At 33.8% G+C, this 18,192-nt stretch overlaps 1 protein-coding gene across 1 annotated transcript; it reads right to left on the bottom strand.

The window, feature by feature from the left end:
• Positions 1 to 1,402: 1,402 nt before the first annotated feature.
• On the bottom strand, positions 1,403 to 5,990 carry LOC112771443 (probable beta-1,3-galactosyltransferase 14). The gene is made up of 7 exons (XM_025816198.3): positions 5,297 to 5,990; positions 4,337 to 4,489; positions 4,174 to 4,256; positions 3,964 to 4,063; positions 3,027 to 3,140; positions 2,126 to 2,268; positions 1,403 to 1,904 (listed from the first exon to the last, which is right to left on the bottom strand). The coding sequence occupies exons 1-7, from the start codon at positions 5,638 to 5,640 to the stop codon at positions 1,819 to 1,821; spliced, it is 1,023 nt and encodes a 340-aa protein (XP_025671983.1). The 5' UTR covers positions 5,641 to 5,990; the 3' UTR covers positions 1,403 to 1,818.
• Positions 5,991 to 18,192: the final 12,202 nt, after the last annotated feature.

Here is an 18,192-nt window from a genome sequence, read left to right as displayed (position 1 = left end):
TTAAAGTTAAAAAATAAAAGAATTTATTTATTATATTTATGTTTATTATGAATTTTTTATTTTAACATTATTTTATTTTAAAATATTATATAAATTTTTAAAAAATTTGAAAAAAGAAATTATTTTTTGTTATAAACATGTTTATTATAATTTTTTTAACTTTTAAAAGCTGTTTTACCAAACACAATTGTGGTGCTTGTACTTATTAAAAGTCATTTTTAATTTGATTTTACCAAACGCAAGTGCTGCAGCTTTTAAAAAGCTATCTTTTAAAAGACAGTTTTCATAAGCTACTTTTAAAAAGCAAAAGCTTTACCAAACCCAGCCTAAGAAAGATGATTGAAAGAAGCTAGTCCTCAAATTTAGTGATGAAAAGGATATGGAAAAGGAAAACAAATGCCTAAACCGGTCAATTAAATAAGTAAAAAGGCACGAATATATCAACTTTATTCTTTTATTCGTTTTTAACATTTTTTTATTTATAATTAATCAACTTTTTTCATCAAATACCAATAGAAGTATACCACATATTGAACCAAAATGGTATGCTTTCCTACTTTATATGGCTTTTATTGAAAAGAAACATATTTTAATTTTAATTTCTTTTGTTGTGGGTAGAGGAGGAGAGAAGCCCAAGATCATATTTCCAAGTTTGAAATTGCTATGAGATTCGTAGTTGGTATTGCTAAGAGTCCACTCCACCTATTACCATTTACAATAATATTAGAAATAAAAGGTTTAATTTTTTTAGAAGTTTAAAAAAGAGTTGCTGTAACTTTTTCCTTTCTTTGGTTAATAGATTTGGTTATTAATAATTACATAAAATGATATAACTGAATATTAAAATAAATTAGCATGAAAACTAAAAACATATTTCGTCTCACTTATATAGTCTACAGTTCACAAGTCAATAATCTGATTGAAGTACATTGCCTATATTTTGAAAAATACCACTAGCAACTAATATATTATGGAATAATATTATCTCTTCACAACTTTGAACTTTGGGAGTTGGAACTATGATGAGAGTTGTTTGCCATTTCGTTTATCTTTAAAAAAAGATACACCACCTTGATCCATTTATGCTTTTTGTTTCTTCAGAACCTTTCTATATAGATGGATACAGATTTGATTTAGTTCCTTTGTGTTGGAGAATATCCTCTATTACTATAATTTTATTTCCCAAGCAAGAAAAATGCAATTGTTATTCATAGTTAATTCCCATAATATACAGGTTCATGATGAACCTACAAAACCATTCCCTTTTTGCATTTTCCCTCAAATCCAAACTCACAAACCCGCCTTTAAAATACCATAAAAACACACGCATGCACGTGCACACACAAACATATAGCAGAGAAGCACATACTCATTACTCAGTAATGCTTCATTCCTCAGGAGATGACAGAATTTAATAGTACATATAATTAATCTATTTCTTCAAACCAAAAAAATATTTAAAAATAAAATCAGAAATTAGTAAAGTTAAATGAATCATCAGTAAAGTTGAATGAATCATCATCCGTATAGTCTATCTAATTGCATATGCTCTACACAAAGCAACGGCATTCGTTACTAAAGAGAGAAAAGAGGGGGGTAAAATGGAAAAAAAGAGGGCAGGTGAAAAAGAAGAAAACACAACAGTCTTACAACAAAAAAACTGTGAATTGGAGGAAAAAGATCAATTGATAGAAAAAGATTGGCAACGGTAGCAGCGCGTGGCAGTAACAACACCAGAAGAGCAAGTAAATCCTCAAGTACCTTCTGATCTTTGTCTCCACTTCATTGAGTATATGTTCGTATGCAAAACACAAAACACTATTCATCAGGTTCCACAGTTGGACTCCGAACACAGCTGTCCATTTTATGGAGTTCCAGCATCTTCTTTTCCGGATTACAGAGGCCTGTAGGGGAAACGATATTCCAATAGTTAGGATAAAGCATTTTCCTTTTGATTTGAACTGCTTAATAGTCGACCAAAAATAATCATATGCTAACTGAACATCTAACCATACATACTGCTCTATGAAATAGAATCCATGATTTCATGCAATTTTCATGTTATTGTTAACATCCTGAATCAAATACCATATGCCCTGTGACAAGTTTTTGATATGAAAATAACCTGAACATTTCGGAATATCCCAAACAGCAATAGATGTGGATGTACATTCCGTAGAACAAAGTTCTTTATTATTCTCATGGTGGACATTCATTGCAAGCATCCAGGCTCCAATGGTTACATCCTCATTACTGAACATCCGGAAACTGATTTGACACACAAAAAAAAGGACAAAGTGATCATTACATTTTTAAAGTAATACACATCAGGAAGGATGGCCAATGAACATGGGCCACAACACATCGTGATATTCATCCCTTTGCAGTAAGAAGAAACAAAGAAACAAATATTAAGACCTCAAGAACTATTCAAAAATCTCAAATATGACATTAGAATGTACAATTTGTTAGTCTCTATAAGTTGCAACCACAAAACCATCAATATCTCCACCAACCTACTTATGGGAGGGATTATTAAGAGCATACTCTCAATTCACTTTCTTATGACATGACCCAAAATAACTAAACACATTATATATGGACGATATTTTGCCCCCTCTTTTTCTTCCAATTTATCCAAGCACATACATGGAGGTCAAAAGTGAATGGCTAACCCCACCACCCAGCATGTCAAACACCCCCCCCCCCCCCAAAAAAAAAAAAAACAAAAAAAACAAAAAAACCCAGGAACATTTCTGATTATATGAAGTTATGAAGCAAGACTATTTCTGACCCAAGCTTGTAAATGCATAACTAAAGAAATGAGGATACACTATACAATGCAAAGGTCATATCACTATTCACTAATCGCTACAACAATTATCTTTTTCTTTTTCTGAAATAAGTATAAATTGACACCCAACTATAACTACATCAAGTGTTACATCGAATGATGAATATCTTCAAAATAAATCTTCTAAAGGTCAAGGCTAAAACAATCAAGTTGTGGAGAAGGAAAGACTTGCCTGTTATTCCTAAGAGCACCCAAACTTGATACAACATCAGCAGAAAGTGCATATATAGGACCATAAGCATGAAGAAAATACTCCTTTCCAAGCAAATGAGATAGTGGTTCATACCTGCAAGATTTGCCAGTAAAGTTAATGAAAACATTATCGCGCCTCTAGTCGTCTGTGTAGCATAGGACACTTCATTGATTCAAGAGAAAATGGAACTATATGCAAATCACCAGTTGAATCTACTGATTATATGGAGTAATTTGATTTTAAATCAAGCTTGGTTCTAAATCTTGGTTGATTTTGAATGTATGCAGATGATGATGGTGGTTGGCAGGAGAGGATTGGAGTGGAAGTAGAAGAACAAGTTAGGAATTTACATAAATATGTTAAAATAATGGAGGTAACTGGTAAATATCAACTTGAAAATCAGAAGAGATCAAGTGTAAGAGCAATAGACGTCGAAGGAGATTAATGTAATTTTCCCAAAAATCTTTAAGTTGGACTCAAAATAAAATCCTACTAATATTCTATTGGAATTTGGCTAATGTTACATATTACCTAGTTATTTTATTTCAACAAGATTTAAACACTGAGTAACAAGTTTAGATTTTAGAATGCATACATACTTCGCAAAGTGTCAGGCTTACACAGAAAAGTAAAATGACATGGTTACAAAATTTAGTATCAGACATTCAAAAATGCTTTCTCAAGTCTCAAGCAAGTAATTAACAAATTGTCAGTTCCACAAATAGTACCAGTAATCTATATTTCTTTTTCCAAGAATTAAGCATCAATATATCAAGATGGTAAGAGCAACTTAATAATGAAATGTCTTATCCCCCAAAGAAAAAGTGGCATGCTAAAGTGCCAAGTTGAGAAACTAAGCCAAGGAAGGATAAAGATTAAACCCTTAAGATAAAATATTCATTCTAACAGAACTGACCATTTGAGTTTTGGATCCGTAAAAACAGGGCCTTTTTTCATGCATCCTATGTAAGTCTGAGGGTGAGACCGCTCTGTTGCCAATAGTAAGGAAAGACGATCTGACAATAATTTGAAAATTAATTCAAAAAAGAATTAATTAGAATGGTAAAATAATGTGGCAAACAATGGTCATTATATTTAACTAGATTAGCATCGAAAGATCTAGCACCTGGCCTTAAATATATGTCATCATCTGCTTTGACATAGAAGTCACAATCAAAAAGTGCGTATGCAGCTTTGAAGTAAGCCAACCTGCAAATAAATAAACAAGTTCAACTTAGCATCAAACTAGAGATATAAAATGCAGCAGTTCAGTTATTTTCAGCACACACGTTTTGTATGGGAGCTTACTGTACTCCTCTTCGATGTCCAATTGAATAAAGTCATCGTATTCTGCTATTTCCTTCTGAAGTGCAGTCATCTTTGATCTATCATTTGTTCTACCAATAATAAACCGAAAAGCCAAGCCTGTGGCTTCTTCCAAGCTGCAAGCAAAGGCAACTAGGAATTAGTAATCATAAGCATACGCATATCAATTCTGAATGTTTTCAGAGATACACACCCCACCTAAAGCTCTCTAACGATCCTACATATGTACAGACACAGTTCACAGTCGCATCTCCAAAGTTCAAACATACACCAATTGATTGTAAAATATAAAGTTCAATGCAGACACATGTAACTTTTTTTTATGTTGAACCATATAGATGATAACAACATAGTTACTACCAGAGTCAAATACTGTTCGATGCATGATTGGATTAAACTGAAAAGAAATATTGCATTACCGAAGGGAGAAAGAGATCCTCACCTTTCAAACACTAACACTACAAGAAAAAAATCAAATTTCCCAAACTAGATCATTGATGCAGTTCCACAACAAGATCTTTCCAAATTACTCACTTTCTGGACGACGAAACCATGACAAATAACAACAAAGCCTTTTCCTCAACTAGATCAGTTAGCTACATGAATCAAACTATGCCAGTTTGTCCTACCTCTGCAACCCATCACCAAAAAAACATGCACTAAGAAGATCATATTCAAATCTAGTCACACTGAAAATCCCAATTCTACAAAGAAACAAATGCTAAAGCAGAGTGCAGAGTATTAAAGAAATAATTTTATATCCTCCTACTAAATGAAACAAGTATTGATTAATTCTTACAAGTATAAAATACCGACTACATTTAATTTTCACTCTATTTAGCATCATGATATAGCACTACTCGTCAAAAAAACAAAGTTTCTTTCTTACAAAAATTGAATGAATAATTGGATCAAATTCGAACCTCTTAAGACCACTGGGATCGGAAGGGAACCAAGTCTTCCTCAGAGCCTGCCTCCTCCCGGCGGATCCGAAGCCGGTGAAAATTCCGACGAAGCCCATGACCTTGTGGCGATCGTCAACCCCGCCGGAAGCAGCACGAGCGGCGTCTCCGCCGTGGTCCCAAGTGACCCGAACCGATTTGGGCCTGGCGGATGGGCATGGGTTGGGCCTGAAGAAGGCGGTGAGGCCGAAGACGAATCCGGAGAGTCCAAAGAGGAAGAGGAATAGGAAGGTGGATCTGCGAGAAGACAATGAAGAATGGAAAGGGCGTGCGTGGAAGACGGACTTTGGGGAAGAGGAAGGCATGGATGGTTGTTGTTGTGGTGGTTCACTCTTCCCCTGAAATGGTGGTGGCTATGGTGGTGTGTGTTGGAGAGTTTGGGGTTTGTTCATGGCAAGGTTGATGGGAGAAGAAACAAACAAGGGACTGCACTGTGCAGTTTCTCACTGTCTCCGTCTGCTGTTGAGATGAGTCTATCGTAACTCGTAAGAAAACCCCTACCCGGCCTAACTCGATTTTCATTTTTTTTTTCTTACATCAAAATTTTCTGAATTTAATCACGTGAAGTTGGAATAAATTTTTGTAACTCTCTCTGAAATTTAAGTAATTATTTTAAATGGTTTCTGAGATTTAAAATTTTTTATAGTGGTTTCTTAGAATTTTAAGAACTACAATAGTTTTTGTATTATTTTTGGTGTTGAGCAAGTTGTTGAAATGCTAACACGGTTATCTTTTATTATGTTAGATAGTTTTAATGGCTAAATGACGTAGATTTATTTTAATTTGAATCTAATGTAGTTTTTTCTCTAATTTATAATTCTAATTTTATTGTGTAGAATATTTTGTATGTATTCTTATATTATATTCTTCATCTTTTTTATCTCTTTTTTTTTTTATTTTAATAGTTTTGACAATCTTTGCTCTTTAAGTGTCTCAGTAAATTATTTCGGATGCTATTACAAAGAGTAAGATTGGTTTATCTTACTCGATTCATATTGTTTTAGATGACGACTATATCATCGAGTCTAACCTTATATTCTGTACAAAACTAACTCATTATGTCTTACCATTTTCAATATGTAGTAATATATGATAGAAACTATTATACTTGGTATGATCTACAAAAACTTTTAAAAATAGATGCTTTCTTGGTTGCAATATCTCCACAAGGAGACTGGACTCTATAAATTCATTTTCTTACCCTTTATAAGTCGCAAACTTAAACTTGAACTAAACATCATTATTTTGCCTTCTTTTAGATTGGCTTTTAGATAAATATTTTTCTTTTCCTTATATGTTACAAAAAAAGTTACTCTTTTTCTATACAAGTTTAAACGAGGTGGATATTCTTAAAATATTTATTTTGTGTATACGTATGTATAAATATTCTTATTCTATTAGTTTTATGAATTTCTAGAGTATGTTGATACGATAAAAAAAGAAAAAAAAAGAACTGTAGAAGATGATGAAGAAGAACACAGGAGAAGCACTCTGCACAATGGGATTAAGGTTATAAATTGGGGGAAGGATCAAATTGGATCTAAATTAAAATGAATCCATGTCACTTGGTCATTGGAACTGTCCAACGTGGTAAAAGATGGTCCCAGCACTCCAACAACTGACTCAGCACTAAAAATGACATAGAAATCACTATGGTACTCGGAGTTCTATTTGAGGGACCACTATTAAAAAAATTTTGGATCTCAAGGTGTAACACCCTAACTTTTAGCATCTCATGATCGTACCAAAAGTTCAGGCTTTACTTACCTCTAAACCTTTTTATTCTATACTATCTTTATTTAATATTGAGCATTCGCGAATACGAACCGAAACTTTAATTAAGAAAACGAAATAGTTTTTTTTTCTTTTAATTACTTAATCACAAAGATATATATATATATATATATATCCACGTAGCATTATATACATAGACTTAATCAAAGATCCTAAACTACAAGTCCTACCCTTATAAAAACCAAAACAATAAACGACGAGGGGAAAAATAAAATCTAACAACTCAACTCGTAAACATAATCTTCTATGCTCCTGTAACTCCACACTAAACCTTCGCACTTATAGCTGAAAAGGGGTGGAAATAGGGGGTAAAAAATGGGGAGTTCTTAGTAAGGTCGGGGTTAGAAGTTAAGTTCATTTTGCTATTATTAGCCAACCGCAAGTAACAGCAAAACACATACAAGCATAAATAATAAAAGAACACAGAAGTCAATCAGTCATGCAGTATACACACACAATCACAGAGTTACATAGCATAGAGACATGCGCAAACAAGCATGATGCATGTCTATTCCTAGTGCAGGTAATAAGCTCATTTGTCAGTTTCGACCCGCACCCGACGCAATCCAACTCGCAAGTCGGATAAGGCATTCCAGCGACATAACCTCTGCAAGTTTCTACTTCTCTGTAGGCGCTGATTTTCCAGCTGAAGTATGTCGAACATGACCTCTGCAAGTACTTGCAAGCGCTGATTCTCCAGTTGAAGCATGTGACCCATGTTCCCGGAAGTGGTGCGGAATTTAAAGTCCACAAACTAACCGGCAAGTGCACTGGGTCGTACTAAGTAATACCTCAGGTGAGTGAGGGTCGATCCCACGAGGATTGATGGATCAAGCAACAATGATTGAGTGATTCGCTTAGTCAGATAAACAGAAAATGGTGTTTGAGAGTTCAATAGCATTAAATATTAAATTCAGAGAATTAGAAAGCAAGCAGTAAATAAGTTGTGAAATATATATATATGAGAAACCAGTTAAGGGTTCGGAGTTGTTTATCTTTCGAGTTTCTATTTCTTATCAACTATTTTAATCATGCAAGATTCAATTCATGGCAAACTATATTTGACTAAACCCTAATTCCTTAGTAATTTGGTCTCCTATAACCTAGTTAACCGCCAATTCCTTGGTCACTTAATTTCAATTAGAGGTTTAAGCTCAAGTCTAGTTAATTAGCCACAGAAACCCTAATTACCCAAATATAAGAGGATTATATGTCATGTATCCCGTTAAGTCCAGATAATTAGTGATTTAGGAGAAATTATTTTCAAGCTGTTGTTCAGGTAAATTGCTTTTCCAAAGTTTACAAGAACTCAAATAGAATAAGGGTTATTCTTCCGATCTACCCAAATCCTTAAGATGAAGAACGAAAAAAATTTCTTGAAATTGAAATAAAAATAGTAATTAAAATGGAAGAGTAATAGTATCAATCCATATAATAAATAGAGCTCCTAACCTTAACAGTGGATGTTTAGTTGCTCATGGTTTAGAGAGAAAACTAGGATTCAGAAAAACTGTAAACTGTAGAATGAGGTCCATAAGAGAGAAGTGAGCGCGAAAGGCTAAATCTTTTTCCTTTTATATCTAATCCTAATAATATAAAATATATTTTCTAAAACTAAATAATATCTTTTCCTATTTGTAAATAAAATAAAAGTTTTAATCAAAATAAAAATATAATCTTCGAATACTCCTTGAAGACGTAGGGACCATTGTTTTTTTGAAGGTTGGCGGCTAACTTGGGCTTAGCCAAGTTAGGCACCAGTATGGCAGTATGATTTGGCGTGATTTGGCTTCAATTGGTGCCTAACTTGGATAATTCCAAGTTAGGCGTGGCTGCACCCGAACGTGTTGGAAGTATTTTCTTCATCCGGCGCCTAACTTGGAAAATCCCAAGTTAGGCGCCACCAAGGCCGTACAATCTGGAGACAAAATATATACTATTATATATTGTTGGAAAGCCCTGGAAGTTAGCTTTCCAATACCACTGAAACCACATCAATTGAACCTCTATAACTCAAGTTATTTTTGTTGGAGTGTAAGGAGGTCAGGATTGACAGTATCATTCACTTTCTCCCTTTTCTTCTACACAAACCTTGTCAATTCCATCCAAATGCTACCTGAAATAAACAAAATTGTACACAACTCAAAGTATCATCCATAGTAGCTAAAGAGAATTTAAATCTTGATTAAACTTGACAATTCAATTGCAAATTCACTAGGAAAAGATAGAAAAGATGCTTACGCATCACAACACCAAACTTGAATCGTTGCTTGTCCTCAAGCAACCAAAACTAATATAAACTTAAGATGTGAATTTGCATGAGAAGTGAGTACTCAATTAAGCTCCTGTTTGTCTCAAAGTGGGACTTATAACACTGAAACTCTGAATATTTTTGGCATCTCCCTATCCTTTGAATATGGGGGATGTCACTATCATTCGGAATTAGAATCCAGATAGTATTATGAATTCTCTGGCCTTTTTACTTTGGATTAATCCTTAAACACAGCAAATTTTCTTTTATTTTTTTCTTTGGTGCTTTGTATCTTGAGCCTAGCCGTGACTTTAAATGTTTTGTCTCAAGCTTTATTTGACACAAAAACACCATAAACACTTAACTGGGGAATTTTCTTTGAGTTCTAATTTTTCTTTTAATTACTCCCAGACAGTGGTGCTCAAAGCCTTTAGCATACTTTGTTAGTTGCACTTGATCTCGACTCTTTGAGATTTTAATCATATTTTACCTTCCTATCCATTGATGCTCAGAGTCTTGGACCTTGCCTTCCTTTTTGCTGTTTCTTTTGCTTCAATGACTAAGCTTTTATTTGATTCAGAGAATTCATAATAGTTCTCTAAATTCCTATTCCTCATACACCAACATCCTTTTATTCAAATTCAAATATGCACTGTTCATATCATGCATTCAAAATCATAGGTAATACCACCACATTTAAGTAAATAAGACTACTCTTAAACATAAATTCAATTTCTCATGCAATACATCACTTCTTTTCTTTTTCTCGTTAGATTCAATCTCAATGAGCGGTACATGAGACATCTTTTCAAATAAAGCAAAATAAAATGCAACTGAATGAAACTAAAACCAAAAAAAATATTGAAAATACTAAAGATCATGCAGGCAATCAGAGCAAAAGAGAACATGAATATAACATAGTAAGAACGGAAGGGGAAATAGAATGAAAGGAACTCAACCAACTCAGTTATCCTAGTGGCCATCTCATTCTTCAGGCTGTGCTCCTCCGTGAAGATGATTCGCCTCCCTTTTGAGCTATTAATGATAAGGTACACAGAGAGAACGGAGAGCTTGCTCGACCCACAACACCAAACTTGAATTGTTGCTTGTCCTCAAGCAACTAAATCTTGAAAAATGTGCCTCTTAGGTGTTCTGAACTCCCTTCTGATTGCACCTGTTCCTGTTATAAACACTTTGCATGACCCAAAAACATGTAAAAAATGGAAAACTAAGGAGAACTAAATGAAATAACGAAAGATCAAGAATAAATAAAAATCAAAGGATACTAAAAATTGGGTTGTCTCCCAATAAGCGCTTCTTTTAACGTCACTAGCTTGATGGCTATTCTTGAATTTTCTTCCTCTTCTTCCAGTTGGTTAAAAGAAATGACTCCAAGGAAGGAGAGGAGAGAATTAGTGCCCTCGAATTTGAATTCCTCCTAACAAGCTTTCTTTTATTCTTATTAGCTTGATTCACCTTACTTGTTGGGGGTAGGGGTTGGATTGCTTTTTGCTAACCTTCTCTTTTTTATGGATATTGTCTTTTATTTTTTGGTCATAATCCCCTTTTCAGTGCTTTCTTTGATTGTCTTCACCACTATGATTTCAGGACTTGGGTATTGTGTGATGGGTAGAGTGTACCCTTCATCAAGAACTTTTTGAATTAGTGGTTCAATGAACTCACCCTCTATGCCATTCTCTGCTTCATTGGAGTGTAAATTCTCATAATTATTTTCCTCCCTCACAACCTCCTTCTTTATTGAGGTTTCACTTGGTACAGGGACCTCTTTTTCTTACTCTTCCAATTTTTCATTTTCACCCACAATTTGGTATTCATCCTTTTTGCTAAACACTACTCCACTCCTCAAGCTTATGGCATTGTATTCTTCCCCTAGCCTAGGGAAGACATTGGTATATTTCTCAGCAGAATATTGTGTCATTGGGATCATTTGCACTTCTAAATTTCTTCTTGAGGCTTTCATATTTTTAATTATTTCTCTGGCCTCTTTCGTTAAGAACTCAATGAGTTGGCCAGTTGAGGCACATGTCTGGGAGAGTTGTTCTAGTGCAAATGCCAGAGAGAATTTTTGATGAGCTTGTAGAGGTACATAGGTTGTGGTGAAATTATTTTGAGAAAATTGATATGGATTTTATGGATTATGAAATGAATTTTGTGGATTTTGAAAGGGGGTTTGTGTATAGTGGAGTGAGTTTTGTGGGTGGTGAAATGAACTATACGGGTTTTGAAATGAATTTTGTATTGAGGCATACTTAAGTGGTGATGAATTTTGATATGAAAAATTAGGAGGTGTGGTTGGGCAATTTTGTATAAATGTGTTCAGAGATGATGGCTTTTGAGGAATAAGATATGGGACATTGAAATCTCTTTACTCTTGACCTTACCAACCAAAATTCGGGTAGTTCCTCCATCCACAATAATATTAATCACTTCTTGAGTGTGAATAGTAACTCATGTGATCTCTCTCCATTATGTTTCCTCAACACAAAACACCAAACAAAATTAAACACACCATGTGATAAACAAAAAAGTAAAGAAGAAAGAATAAAAAATTTATTTTTTATTTTTTTAAAAATATATATGTATATATTTTTTTCAAAAGAAATAAAATAAAAAAATAAAAATAATAAAAAGATAAAATTAAAATAAAATATAAAGAAAAACAAAAATAAAAAAATTAAATAAAGAGAATAAACTGAATAATTAAAAAAATTAAAAGAAAAATAAATAAAAAAAGAACGAAAACTAAATAACAAAATAAAAAGAAAAAGGAAAACAAGGGAGGGAGAACGAAACTGAAGAAAAAAAAAGAAAAAGAAAATGAAAATATAATTTATTAATAAAAAATTAATTGAAAAAGAAAAATTATCTGATCTAGATAATCAAACAACTGATAGTTGTCAATCACAATTAATCTCGGTAACGGCGCTAAAAATTTGGTGCGGAATTTAAAGTCCACAAACTAACCGGCAAGTGCACTGGGTCGTACCAAGTAATACCTTAGGTGAGTGAGGGTCGATTCCACGAAGATTGATGGATCAAGCAACAATGATTGAGTGATTGGCTTAGTCAGACAAACAAAAAATGGTGTTTGAGAGTTCAATAGCATTAAACATTAAATTCAGAGAATTAGAAAGCAAGCAGTAAACAGGTTATGAAATATATATGAGAAAACGGTTAAGGTTTCGGAGTTGTTTATCTTCCGGGTTTCTATTTCTTAACAACTATTTTAATCATGCAAGATTCAATTCATGGCAACTATATTTGACTAAACCCTAATTCCTTAGTAATTTAGTCTCCTCTAACCTAGTTAACTGCCAATTCCTTGGTCACTTAATTTCAGTTAGAGGTTTAAACTCAATTCTAGTTAATTAGTCACAGAAACACTAATTACCCAAATATAAGAGGATTATATGTCACGTATCCTATTAAGTCCAGATAATTAGTGATTTAGGAGAAATTATTTTCAAGTTGTTGTTCAAATAAATTACTTTTCCAAAGTTTACAAGAACTCAAATAGAATAAGGGTTATTCTTCCGATCTACCCAAATCCTTAAGATGAAGAATGAAAACAAATTCTTGAAATTGAAATCAAAACAGTAATTAAAATAGAAGAGTAATAGTATCAATCCATACAATAAACAGAGCTCCTAACCTTAACAGTGGAGGTTTAGTTGCTCATGCCTTAAAGAGAAAATTAGAATTTAGAAAAACTGTAAACTGTAGAATGAGGTCCGTAACAGAGAAGTGAGCGCGAATGGCTAAATCTTTTCCCTTTTATATCTAATCCTAATTAATGTAAAATATATTTTCTAAAACTAAATAATATCTTTTCCTATTTATAAATAAAATAAGATTTTTAATAAAAATAAAAATATAATCTTCGAATACTCCTTCAAGACGTGGGGACCATCGTTTTCTTGAAGGCTGATGCCTAACTTGGGCTTAGTCAAAGTTAGGCGCCAATATGGCAGTATGATTTGGCATGATTTGGCTTCAATTTGGTGCCTAACTTGGATAGGCGTGGCTGCACCTGAACGTGTTGGAAGTATTTTCTTCATCCGGCGCCTAACTTGGAAAATTTCAAGTTAGGCGCCACCAAGGCCGTACAATCTGGAGAAAAAATATATACTATTATATATTTTTGGAAAGCCCTAAAAGTTAGCTTTCTAATGCCAGTAGAACCATGTCAATTGGACCTCTGTAGCTAAAGTTATTCTTGTTGGAGTACAAGGAGGTTAGGGTTGACAGCATCATTCACTTTCTCCCTTTTCTTCTTCACAAACCTTGTCAATTTCATCCGAATGCTACCTGAAATAAAATTGCACACAACTCAAAGTAGCATTCATAATGGATAAAGAGCATTTAAATCTTGATTAAACTTGACAATTCAATTGTAAATTCACTAGAAAAAAATAAAAAAGATGCTCACGCATCAAGAATCCATTCCACATTTACAAGCATCCCCGCACAGTCATTCACATACAAAGTCCAAGGCTTAACATTTTCATATTGCCACCATAACTATTTTATTTCCGTCACCCTGTTGTGACATTTCAATCATTCTCATAATCACATGTGTCGATTTATCTTCTCTTCAGTCTTTTGAGTATCAACATAAATAAATCAAATTATCTTCGCACTATTCTCTCATCCTTCACTAAATATCTTATGGAAAAGAATTATAAGGTTCTTTAATTAATTCGGTATTCTCTAAAGTTTTTAATATTTACTCTACTATTTATTGAATTATATTCCGACTTAACTCAGCAACCTTTGTCTGAGTTTGACTTCCAGTGCCATAACTTCTGTAAACAACCTCTGTCTTATAGGTGTGACTCTTTTGAGTCGATGTATGCAAACATAACTTCTGTAAGCAACCTCGATCTTACAGGTGAGGCTCTCTCTAGCCAATGTATATATTGATAACCTCTATAAGCAACCTTTGTCTTACAAGTGTAACCATCCCCTGGATTGGCCGATGTATCTCTGGAAAGCAAATCTCAGTGGACTCGCCACCATATCTCTGCTTATCTCATTTTCTTTTCGTTCTTTCTTTCTTCTCTTTCTTATCATTCCACAATATAAATTATCTTTGCATTATTCCCTCGTCTTTTCCTAAGTGTCTTACAGAAAGAGACTCAAAGATTCTTAACTTAGATTTGTCTTTCTAAAACTTTTAAGACAGTTCTCTACTTACCTTTTTAGTATATCGTAAATAAAATAATATCTTTTAAATAAAATACTAATATATAATATATTTTAAAAATACATTGACAATAATCTTAATAAATTAATAACAATAATAATGATTTTCTTTATTAACCAAAACTTATTAACTTGAACTTTATTATTAATCTTTTATAAATTATTCTATATCTTTGAGCTTTCTAAAATATTTATATTTTTTACCCCAACATATTTTATAATTTATTAAAATGAGAAAGAAAGTGGCTATTCGCAGAGGCTTTCTGGCAAACCATCCTTCTAGAAACCCTCCTCCAAAGAATCAAGCACACACCCACATTCACATTTATTCTCACTCTTCTTCATACTCTTCACCTATTCCCGATACGATGGCCCGAATAAAAACCACTACTCGCCGTTAGGAGTGGCAAACGGGCCTAAGTCCGCCGGGCCTCCCCGCGTAACCCGTCAAAAAAGGCGGGCCGGGTTGAAAAATTGGGACCGCCAAATAGCAAAAGCCCGCTTAACCCGCACCGCTTAAACCGTGGGTTTTGGCAGGCTTTGGCAGGGCAGAGCAGGCTTTCCCGCCGGGCTTTGTATTTTTTTGGCAAGGGGTATTTTTACAATTTTTTTTTACCAAAATCCAACTTCCCACAACCCAACTTACAAGAGAATGAAGATGAAAATTGAGTATTTTAGATTATGTTTGTTTTGTTTTAGAGACAATATTGTTAATTATGTTTTGGATTATGTTTATTTTGCTTTGGAAACAATATTTATAATTATGTTTTGGATGAAAACTTGGTTTATAATTATGTTTATTAGATATTTATAATTACAAAGACTTTAATGTTTGTGAATATAAAAATTATAATTTGTTTATACTTTTAGAAATTATAATAGTTAAAAGTAAAAAAAAAGAGAATATTTGGCAGGCTTAGCCCGCCGGCCCGCCAGCCCGCCGTTAGGCGGGGCGGGCTGGGATTCTGGGACCGCCTCACTAGGCAGGGCGGGGCGGGGCGGGCTTCCCCGCTTGCCACCCCTACTCGCCGTCCATCAATAGCGCCCTCATAAGCTGGTACTTCTGGGACAAATGTGGCCAACAGTAAAAAGCTAATGACCGAAGAAGAACCACCAATGTCTCTTCCTCCTCGATTCTCTTCTCATCCACAAGAGTGTTTTGCTCCCAAAACTCCCTCAAATCGTTCGACCAAAGGTAACTGTCGCCCTTTTCTTCATTCTGTAAAAGAACCTAATGACTTTGATCCTGTCAGTTTCAAGTCTCATTTTGGTAACTTCCCTCATTCTAACTTCAACCCCTTTCGTTTCTCTTCAAGCATGAGCTTCATTTAGATGCATTGGCTAAAAAAAGTTTGAACTTTGTTGAAAATATTGTTTACCTGGACTTGGAAAATCTTTTTAAATTCGAAAACCTGTTTACTCTAAGTTGGTTCGAGAGTTCTATGCTAACATGTACTATCATGAAGAAACTGTTCATTCATATGTAAAAGGCTACGAAATTTACTTAAACAAAGATTCCATCAGTGAAGCCCTAGATTATTATGACCTAGGTGTAAATGCTTACACCTCTGGTAAGTGGGATAATGATCTTGGCATTTCACACAAAGATATTTTAGCCAATATATGTGTGAATATTTTTCTCATGGATGGTGTCACTCTAAATCACTGCTCTCTAGGTCCTGTTAGAGCCCAACTGCACCGAATTATCACTCATATTCTCTTGCCTCAAAGCGGTTTGTATCAAAGAGTTACTCTCTGTGACACCTTAGTTCTATATGTCATTCTCAATAAAGCTGAAATCTCTTTTGCATACTTGATGATGTGTCACATGTACGATTGCATCCACAGTAATAAAAATATTTTCTTACCATATGGCATATTTTTAACATATTTTTTCAAATATTTTGGTGTTGATCTAATTGATGAGAAACAAGAGAATATAACTTCTTATCTGAAAAGCGGTGGTGCAGTAAAGCAATCTAAGAAAAAAAGACTAGAACTAAAAAGGACACTGTCATGGAAGAAGAAGAAGAAGATCAAAGTCTTCATCCACCCTTAGCTGCCGATACATCCTCCTCCAACAAGTATTTGGTCAATGACGTAATGAAAGATGTTCTCCAAGAATTTGTGAATTTGACCAAACATCTCATCAACTTGAGCCAGTAAGCAAGAAAATTGGCAATTCAAAATAAAAATTCAATGAGAAAGTCTCAGGGCCGAGTTAAAGTACTTCTCAAGTACATTGATTCCTTAGGAGATGAACCGATTCAATCCTATCAAGAAGATGAAAAGATCTTGAAAACTGAGGATGATGGATCTAATATCTAGACCATTGTCTCTGTTGTTGCTGCCTAAAATTTGTTTCTGTTGTGTCTGTGTTATGATCTTTTAATATTTTTTTATTTGGATGACTGTAATCTGAGTTGTAGGATTTAAACATTGAACTGCTGATTTTTTGTGTCTAACAACATTTTGTGTAGGGCATATTTCACCTCCTTGATAACAAAAAGAGGAGTAAATATGAAAAATAAATTAAATAAATTAGGTTGATAGGCTGATTGCTGATTGGTGCTGTTTGTTTAGCACTGTGCTCATTGTTTAGCACCATTTTATGGTTGCTTGATGTTATATTATGGATTTAAAGTTTGATAGTTTATTGAGTTTTTTTTTAAATGTTTTAACAGGTTAGTCTTAATATTGGAAGTTTTGGTTAGATTGATAGATTAGAATATTTTTGTATAATTGTGATATTTTGGCTTTGTATTTGGCTATAGTTTTTGCACTTGCATCAATGGTAATTTCAGATTGAGAAATTGCACACATTCAGGGGGAGCTACTCGAGTTAAAAAAAGGAGTAGATCAACATGATATATTGATTCATCAAAGGGAAGTATCATGAACTCTTCTCAATTCTTTATAATTCATTTTATATAATAATATTTGTCATCAAGAGAGAGATTATTGAGTTTGAAAAAAACAACAATAATAATTTGATGACGACTAACATTATGATTTTGGGTTAAAAGTCCAAAAAGTGTTTGTGATGTGTGTTTTGTGCAGAAAACTAAGAACATGCCCAATTACAAAAGTTAGCACTCATTCTCTTATTTAGCCTAGGTCTAATGTGTCCAACACTCCAACTAAATACTATTCTATCTTCTTATTGTTACCCACATGAATAATTTTAAATCAATGTTGAAATTTTTCAAAAGCAAGCAAAGAAAGGAAAGTTCAGTCTAGGGTTCCATCAAAATGAAAAAGATAATCATCGAATCCAAGCAACAAAGAAAAAAGAGAAAGAAAAGTCAGATGCTAGTGCCAAAAGAGAAAATCAAATCAAAGGTTGAATCAGAAAAAAAATCAGCATAGCATTTTTATCTTTGTGCTACCATTTTAGTTTGTTGAAGTTGCCCTCCTTCTACATGCACCATTCGGATACGATGAAAAAAATGGAAGGTGTGTATCTTTACTGTAAATCAAATGTCACAATTAAAACTTTAGGTAAAGAATGGATCAATGGTTCAGATTATTGAAGCCAAAAGAAAAAGGAAGGAAGAAAAGTAGCTAGGTAAAGATTCAAGCCAAC

This window comes from Arachis hypogaea, chromosome 18 (genome assembly GCF_003086295.3).
Source record: "Arachis hypogaea cultivar Tifrunner chromosome 18, arahy.Tifrunner.gnm2.J5K5, whole genome shotgun sequence".
Classification (NCBI taxonomy): Eukaryota; Viridiplantae; Streptophyta; class Magnoliopsida; order Fabales; family Fabaceae; genus Arachis; species Arachis hypogaea.
Note: the sequence above shows the minus strand (reverse complement) of the source record. Positions and strands in the feature narration are given on the sequence as shown.